The following is a 9518-nucleotide window of genomic DNA, read 5'->3' as shown; positions in this document are numbered from 1 at the left end:
GCCACCGCTTCTGCTGGCCGGTGCAGACTTGGCCGGCCTCCTCCCATCCCCAGCAGCACATGGGAAGCCGGCTTTAACTGCATGCTGCTTTTGCTGGCCGGTGCCGACTTGGTTCTGCCCAGGCGGGTCCTGCAGCACCACGTCAACCCGGGCATGGCACCAGCAAGCCCCCAGCAGCACATGGGAAGCCGGCTTTAACTGCATGCTGCTTTTGCTGGCCGGTGCCGACTTGGTTCTGCCCAGGCGGGTCCTGCAGCACCACGTCAACCCGGGCATGGCACCAGCAAGCCAGGCGGGCCCCAGGTTAACCCCGGCCTGGCCCCGCGGCTTCTCCAGCACCAGGTCAACCCAGTTGTAGCCAAGCGGCTCTTGCAGCACCATGTCTACCCAGGCATGCATGCCATGTCAACCAGCACCATGTCAACCCCTGCAACTTCATTGGTGTCAAAGGTCATGTGACACCACTTTCTGATATGATACCACTTCCTGTGACGTCTTTGAATATGGCTCGCTGGCCCACTGGGTGATAAAAAGTTTGTGATCCGGCCCCACATTCAAAAAGGTTGGACACCCCTGGCCTGAGGTCATGCACAAAGCAGTAACAGAGCAGGCTAAAAAATTCCAGATCTCCCAAGCCCTAGTCTAGCATTCTATCAGACCAGCTTTCTTCTTCCCAAGTATATATTTAATAATTTTGAACATGTTATTGCCATGCATAGTCAATCCTAAAACACACAAATCTATGTATTGACCAAAGGAAACTTACATTCTGAGATCCATAATTCTCAGAGTACTGTCTTTGGCATGTATTAATAAGCGCCTTCCATTTGGATGTACCTCCAAATGATTTATTGGAACCCCTTTCATATCATTATCGTTTACTTCCTACAGTAAGAGAAAATGAAGTTTATCACAATGTAACATTAATACCTTAATATTGAAAATGGAAGATACAGTTAAAGAAAGCTCTCTGTGTTTTGTTTTTTATCTATATTTTGTTTCTTCTTGCATTTTTTTCTTCTTAACTTTATGGGTTAAAGGCGAATAATTTCTTCACAGGCACTGTATTCTAAGTCATCAGATGTTCACAGCCATATGACAGACCCTATTATAACTACAGAATCCTGAGAAACAGGGTTACTAACAGGATGATAAAACATTAGCCATACAGTTACAAGCAATGGTACTTTGACAAAATATATAGTTTGTTATTCTCGACCTTTCTATGACAGAAAATAAACACAATGTATTATGGAGCTCAAGTACAATGCTACCAAGTCTCTTTAAACTTCTTGTATAAGTTGCTGGGAAAAAAATGTTTATATCCTCTACTAACAATACCATATCTAAAAATGCCACAAATCCAGAAATCCCTAACATGAATCACAGCATGTTCCATCAGCAAAGTGTTAACAAGACATTTTAAGGGAATTCACTTTCCACCCACACAAAAATATATAAAGAAAAGTAATCAAACAAGTCGGATGACTACATTTGAAGCTAGTTTTCATAAAACTTAATCTTGCTAATGAAAAATCTGTATATACCTTCATAATGCTCCAATGTTGGACTGGATGTTGAGAATTTCCTTTGACAAAAGTATTCCAAATTATAATGAGGCCTGAGCTATCTCCTGAGAACATGTAAAGTCCTAAAAAAACAATGATTTCACATAATATAAGCAATAAATACTTTTAAACAATATTAAATGAAAAACAGGAAACATATGAACTGAAGAAAACTCCCAAATTAAATACACTTAGAATGTCTCTAGCTTTATCTGTGCCACAAACAGTTTTGTGGCAATTTCCATACACATGTATTATGAACTGAATTACAATAAATGATATGTTATACCTATGTGGTAACAGGAACTGAATTGTGGCTAGTATTTGAATGGTAATGCTTTATTTCCATTTTCTTCTCATGCTACAAGGTAGATGATAAACCTAATTTTTTCTTAAAGCACATCACAAAAGTCAAAACAGATTAAAAATCTGATACTGTTCAAATGTTAAGATCACTTTATTTAAATTCCTTACTTTTATTCGTCTTCTAGGAACCAAAACAGACGCTGCTAAAATCAAGCAGAGTCTTACCACTTCAATGGACTTTAACATCAGACCCCTGGTGCTTATCTATAGAGTTCTTGTCAACCTAGGCAAGAATAAAGGCAAACTGATCTCCAACTGCTGCCCTTCCAAAAGTTGCTCCAAAAGTATACATTGCTGTAAATAATGCACTTGGAATTTTTCTTTCTTTGTTTTTTAAGGAGTTGCCATGGCTACTCCTAAAACGACCCAGCTATATGTTAGTGAAATTGCTATTTGAAAACTCAGATTCTAAAATATATACAATCCCATCTTTCAGAAATCTCATCCAATGGCATAGCTTCAGCTTTCACAGCTACATTTTAGCATCTCTCCACAACACCTCCTTTTGGATGTCATGACAACTTAGACTTTAGGTTTGAATTCTTAGCTCTTCTCCCAAAAGCTCAGTTTACTCCATTCTCTGATACTCCTGAAAAGTTCACCATTCTCCAGTTTCCCTGATCAATAAAATATTAGTCATTTTAGAATGCAACCTTTCCCCTTCTCTTTCACACATATGAACTCTAAGGGCTCATGTTCAAATCCTGCCTTATATTTTCTTTCTATCCCTATAGGGCTATCATTTATATCACCATATCATTTCATTCAGCCCCAGATCTTTTTCCAACTTAACTACTGCATCTTCCTTTTTGGCACCCTTAATATACATATTGTATTTACTCCTCCAGTCCAAACAACAGGTAGCAATTAAGATTCTCCTTGCTTATTGCTCTGACCATGTTGTTACCATCACTGAACCCTCTACCATTACATTGTATTCATACTTCTTCCTTCTTTTTCAGCACACTGTGTAATTCACCACTTATTTTATCACTTTTTTTCTATTTTCCCTTTAATATGCCAACTGTGTGACACCTAACAGTATCCTTGACATGCCAACTGTTTGTTTCTCCCACAACAGCCTCTCTGTTTTATAGCGCGTGTTGGCAATCTTTCATTAGCAGGGCTAAAATAACACAGCTCAGTTCTATGGCAGACCTGAGTATTAGATATTCCACGACTAGATGGTAGTGGTGCAGGAACACATAAGTCTAAACTTGAGGCGAGCTATGTACCTCAGCCCTGAATGTTATTTTCATATAACAAACTTTCAAATTTTATACTGCTACTAAGAACTTTACAAGGGAAACCAGCAAGGACAGCAGGTATTCCTACCACTGCTCTGCACTGCATCTGGCCATGCAAATAAGTACCCCAGCCCACACACTGCATTCACTTCCTTTCCTGTTCTAAGCCTACCTGCTGCCCAAGCCCCCACCCTCAGTCTTAGGCACCACCTCTGCCAGCCCTGCTAGTCCAAGGGAGACCCAAGAGCAGAAGGCTGGCTGCAGTTGGGAAGGAGGCTGCCTATTGGGGAGCCTGCAGTTGTCAGGGTGACGCAGCTCCCTCAGTCATCAGTGTCCCCTAAAGCAAGACTGGGCTCAAAGCACTGCATGACCCCCCTTCACAAGGCCTGGCAGGAGAAATGATCCCTGGATGTTCCCAGGAGCAGTCCTCTCTGCAGGGGGTTGCCTTCTAGGCAACACCTGACGCTGCTTGCTAGAAATGTGATCCCAATGCAATTAATATTTTTGGCATACTTGGAGAGCTGGATAAAACCCCTTCAAGGGCTGGAAGTGGCCTGCAGACCATAGGTTGCCAGACCTTGCTTCATACCATACTACCTTCTGATGTGATGTCTCACAAAACATTACCTAATTAATAGCAGCTAGGTATAGTGAAAACTGGGGTTAATTTATATATCTATTAAAAAAACCTTGCATAATCAAGACATGAATAGTTATCACCTTGACCACTCTATATTTATATATGTATTCTTCTTTACTGTCTTTAGTCTACTTATTTGTCTTTATGTCAAGGACTACATCTTCCTATATGTATGTGCAGCACCTCATACATTTGAGGCATAACCAGATTACAGGTAGTAACCAAGCATAAACATCCTAGCTAATACGAACTCCAAACAGGACACTGTTATACAGTTGTAACTATTAAAGAAAAGGAATTTTATTTTTTTTAATATTAAATTAATGTTAAATAAACTGAGTATACTCAGAGTATACTATGCTCTTTGTTTGAGATATGGTTAAGATTTTAAAAGAACATACCTTCGGCATCAAAACAGAGTGTATTGATAAAGCTTTTGTGACCCTCAAACTCCTGCAACAGCTGACCATAGATTTCTTTCACTTTTGCATTCCATACCCGAATCATAGAGTCATAACATCCTGTCACCACCAGATAGTCAGCAATTGGGTGGAACTTCGCAGTGTAAACAAAAGAAGGGTGAGGGAAAACTTTCACAGCAGAGGTAGCCTGGGTCTCAATCTTCCACATCCTAAAAGGACACAAAATGAGTAAGTACCTCTGTCTCAGAATGCAATAGATTCTAACATATTATCCATAGTTAATACCAAATTTTGTGTTAATGGTTCTGAAAATAAAATACATGCAAACACTTAAAGCTTTCATTTGATCTGCTGAATTTCTTCAATTATACTTAAAGTTTGACACAGAACTTCCCAAAATAAATTAAGAAAAGTTTGTTACTGTGCTAACTAAATCCCTCGCCACATATTGGCATAATAAGCATTTTGAATTTTGCACATTTTAAACAGATATTAAATAAGCACAAGATACCAATTTCTCCTCTTCAAGGATTCTGACACATTCTATGTACAGAATAACCTTTGCATTAGGATATTTCTCCAGAAGGTAAATGATTTTTAAAACAACATTACTTACCTTACACTAAGTATAACTTTGAAGCAAGGTATTTTGCTTTTATAGATACCACCCATGCTATGCATGCATCCCCACAGGTGTAAGGTTGGAATCATTTGGCCAGCAATATCTGTTAGGGCTGCATTTGAACACTAGCAGCCAGATTATCTTCGACTTGTCAAGTGATGGAAGGGTGAAGTTACATGTTACATTTAAACCATACTAAGTGCACTTAAAATGTGAGCATCTGCACATTAAAGCTTGTTAACTTGTTTTAAGTACTCTCTGAGTGCCTCAAGTTATGCCACTTCAGGCAAGGGTTACCTCTGGGCTTTCTACCTAGCTTGTGTTTGGGTAACTTCAGTCTGCTCCATGAAGATAATATGAACAATTTGCAGTTCTCCAGAATTCCAGGATGCACTGCTCCCAGCACTCCCCCTGCCACCTAGAGCAGGGATAGAGCTCAGGTGTTCTGGCTCCTAGCCACACCTGTTATCTAGCCCTCTTGTGGCAAGTTAGAGCTATGCAGGCAAGAAATGGTATTAATTCTTAATGTGTGACTGCTCACAGTACATTCTAACTTTAACACTGCACCTAACATTGCACAGAGTTAGTATGGTTGTAAGTGTAATGCATAACTTCACCTAAACTAAGGTGACTAAATGCAATCCTACTCCACCTTGCTCAAGTCCCTAAAAATCCAGTAACAGATCTAATTTTGTAACACCCTGATATCTTACCCTTAAGATTTAGTTACAGAAGAGCAATGAGCAGAAGGAGGAGCCACCCATCTTTTATATTAACAGTTTTTCATGGACTTAAGCCTTTCAGGGTTCTCAACAGGAACAAGTTTAGTTATCAAAGTCCAATTATAAGTCTAATAAGTGAAACAGAAACCAGTCCTAGATGTTCTCCTGTCCACCACTTGAATTCATAAAAGATAGAATGGTCTCTGCATTTCTTTACCACTACAAAATCTAAGAGGAGCAGGACCCCAACATAGCAGGGAAAGAGGGTGGGTCATAGAGTACATGAAGGGAAAACATATCAAAGAACCGCAGTTACTGTAAGTAACCATTACTCTAAGTAACTAACAGGCAGTTATCTGTTTGCTTGGAGGTGAGCAACTGGAGATCAATTTTAAAAAATAATTGCAAAAACCCTATCAAAAAGGCATCTGATTTAGAAACTTCTACAAAAGAACAGTATTGTGTGTATATATATATATAAACCAAAACCCATGAAACTGCCCTATAGATTTTAGAAGCGGAGACATTCTTCTAACGGAGCGTAAGTTGCCTGCTCTCGTGAAATGATCCCTGACACAGCTACGTGAATCTAACCTGGCCAATTTATGCCCTCACATAATTAGAGACACTCTTATATAATCTTTCAATGACTTTTACCTGACCCAAAACTCTCTCTATAGAAGCCATAAACAGTCTAGGTGCATGTCTGAATGGTTTTGCCTTGTCATTATAAAAAGACAGTATCTTGACTACATGAGTATATAAAGTTTAGCTTGCACCAAGGTTGAGTGAGGCTTTGGGTAGAAAGTTGAAGCTAAATAAATAGGTTTTCACAGAATTCGGAAACAACCTAGGGCAGAAACTTGGGATAAGGCCTGGAAGTAATCCTTTCCTTATAAAGTACTAATTTTGGGAAACCCACATAAAGCCCCATCTATCGTATCCTTCAAGCTGATGTAATGGTTTTAACTGATTAAGGCATATGTGGAAAACAATCTGCTAAGGGTTCAAAAGAATATTAACTATACAGAAAACTCCCAGTAGGAGAGGAAAAACCTGAATCGGGAAGGGAAAATGAAAGAAGAAATGTGAACAGAGATCCTATCAGATTAAAAAACACTGTGGGACCCCCGAAGAGGAGGGATATAGAATCAGAGAATCATAGAAAATTAGGCTTGGAAGGGACCTCAGGAGCCCATCTAGTTCAACCACCTGCTCAAACCAGGACCATGCCCAACCACATCATCCCAGCCAAGGCTTTGTTTAGCTATGTCTTAAAAACCTCCAAGGATGGATAATTCTATAACCTCTCTGGGTAACCTGTTCCACACAGATTCACAGAAGTTTAGGGCTGGAAAGGACCTCATGAGATCATCGGGTCCAGCCCCGCTGCTCTGGGCAGGAAGGACTGCTGGGGTCAAATAACCCCAGCAAGGTGTGTGTCCAGTCTCCTTTTGAAGATCTCCAGGGTGGGTGCCTGCACCACCCCAGCTGGGAGTCTATTCCAGAGTCTGGTCACACTGCGTTACTACCCTTCTTGTGAGAAAGTTTTTTTCTTAATATCACAACTCCTCCTCCTCTTCTCCCCTGCCTGTCCTTCCTGCATAGTTTATACCCATCCACGACAGTTCTCCAGTCATGCGAGCTATCCCACCAAGTCTCTACTATTCCAATACATCTTAGTTCTGGGACTGTGTGGGGATTTCCAATGCCTCCTGCTTATTTCCCAGGCTCTGTGCATTTGTGTACAGACACCCGAAGTAACTAGCCAAATGCCCTGCTTTGTCAGGAAGAATGAGAACCCCTCCCGTGTTGTATCCTCCTGCTTGTGCTTCCTCCAGGTTACCCACTTCCCCACTTACCTCAGGGCTTTGGTCTCCATCCCCTGGGAAGTCTAATTTAAAACCCTCCTCAATAGGTTAGCAAACCTGTCTGCAAATATGCTCCACCCTCTCTTTGTCAGGTGGATCCCATCTCTTTCTAGCAATCCTTCTTGGAACACCATCCTGTGGTCAAAGAAGCCAAAGCCCTGCTGGCAACACCATCTGCGCAGCCATGCATTGATCTACAGGATGTGTCTGCTCCTGCTTGGGCCCTTCCCTTTGGCCAGAAGGATGAAGGAGAACACCACCAGAGTTCCTGGAGGTGTTCCAAACATATATATATGTGTTCTTGCTAAACAGATTCTTATAGAACTGACAAAAAAGCCCAGATAGCTTTGAGGCTAGCAGATAATGCAACATTGCTGAAATAGATGATGACAAGGCAAAAATATGGCAGAGATGTCCAAGTGAAAACATTTCTCATTATTGACGATGTTCTGCTTTAAAATAGAATACCTTCAAATACAGTGGAAGAGCTTACTTTAATGAATGCCATCTAACTTACAACAAAGATGTCAGAGCATGGATAAAACATTAAAATCACGCCTCAGCATTCATCACGGACTGCTATTGGTTGGTGGCCAACAATAAAGCTAATGTAACAAATGAAGCAAATATTATGGTTGCATTAAGAATGAATTGGTGGTAGTGTTGGAAAATGCTAGTGCACTTCTGGATAAACTTGTATTTTAACAGATGGGGTTCTGCAATGGTACTGAAAAAGATAGGCCTTGTTTTACCCTTGAAAAGTGGAAGAGAAACTTGAGTACTATAGCAGTAAATTGCAAGGACTACTAAATGACTTTCATGGCAGATTTGAAAACCTACTTTGCCTTTATATTTAACCCATTCATGCTTGATATTATCAATGATGGCCATCCCAGCCCCAAATCTTAACAGCACATCTGTCTGTTGTGGCACTGGAACTTCTAGAACTTTAGAGGGATGAGGATCTAGGACGGTGAATTAATCAGGTTACAACTGAGTTCTGGAAACAATTGCAAGGATCAGAGTATTTGCAAGTTGTGACAGAGCACTAGATGCACCTGTCACTTTAATAAGAGGGACAGCCTGCAAAGCAGCTGGCACGGGCAGCCTGTAAAGCAGGTGGAGAAGGGAGCTAATGAGGGCATTACCTGACCAGGAGAAGGTTATACGTCCATGGCCTGGTCAGGAAGTCTAAGCCCAGGAGCCACAGGCAGTGGAGCTCCTGACACCAGGCTTGCAGCAGGGCTCCTGCCCGAACCTGAAAGCTTGGGGTAAGCTTTAGAGAAACGGAGAAACACAGACCAGAGGGGTCTGATATGAACCTGAGAGTTGGGGGTAAGCTTGAGAGAGAGACATGAGGAGTCTGCCAGCCTAGGTGGGCTGAGTGAGCATGAGAGAGGCTGGTGCCTGATGGGGACCAAGAGGGTCCAGTGCCCAGGGGGGGTCTAGATATGCAGTGAGTCTTGTGCCTGGGGAGGTCCAGGGGGGGACTAGCACATGGGACCAGAAAGGGTCAAGGAGCCTTTTAGAGAAGCTGGAGTATGTTGAGAACCTGGGGAAGGGCTGAGTGTGTTGAGACCCCGGAGTTGGGCTGAGAGAGATGAGGCAAATGTCAATGAGAGGTAACACCTGCGAGGCATGGGGCCTGGTGTAGAGGTGGATTGGAGCCACACAACTAGCCCTTATGGCGAGAACTACAAAAACCTGGTGATCATTAGAGAGAACAGCTTGGGAAGCCCTGAGGCAGCCTCTCATACTTAAAACATTACAACAAGGTGTGGCAGGTGAGATCAAGGGGCAGCTGCGAGGAGAGTGAGGGCTGAAGAGACTCCGGGGGCTTTGCAGCCACACCTGGAGATGGTGTTCCTGTACACAAGTCTAGAAGACTAGCCTGCAACTCAGCAACACCTGGCCCAATATACTGCTGTGGGTCACTGTACTTTATGCTACAGTTCATGACCCTGAAGAACTGTGTGGCCCATACAGATCTCATGGAACTCCTTCATAATGCCCGAGCAACCTGTCAACAAGTCTTGAAAATCTAACATGGGGATTATGGA

The 9518-nt window shown here is 41.9% G+C and overlaps 1 protein-coding gene across 1 annotated transcript in view; it reads right to left on the bottom strand.

Annotated features, from left to right (window-relative positions):
* AHI1 (Abelson helper integration site 1) overlaps positions 1–9518 on the bottom strand; it is a 226193-nt gene that overhangs the window by 170080 nt on the left and 46595 nt on the right. The window contains 3 exon segments of the mRNA XM_006030667.2: positions 767–885; positions 1548–1651; positions 4223–4452. Coding sequence (XP_006030729.2) covers positions 767–885; positions 1548–1651; positions 4223–4452 — 453 coding nt within the window.

Source organism: Alligator sinensis, unplaced genomic scaffold (assembly GCF_000455745.1).
Source record: "Alligator sinensis unplaced genomic scaffold, ASM45574v1 scaffold417_2, whole genome shotgun sequence".
Taxonomy (NCBI): domain Eukaryota; kingdom Metazoa; phylum Chordata; order Crocodylia; family Alligatoridae; genus Alligator; species Alligator sinensis.
This window is presented reverse-complemented; position numbering and strand designations above follow the sequence as displayed.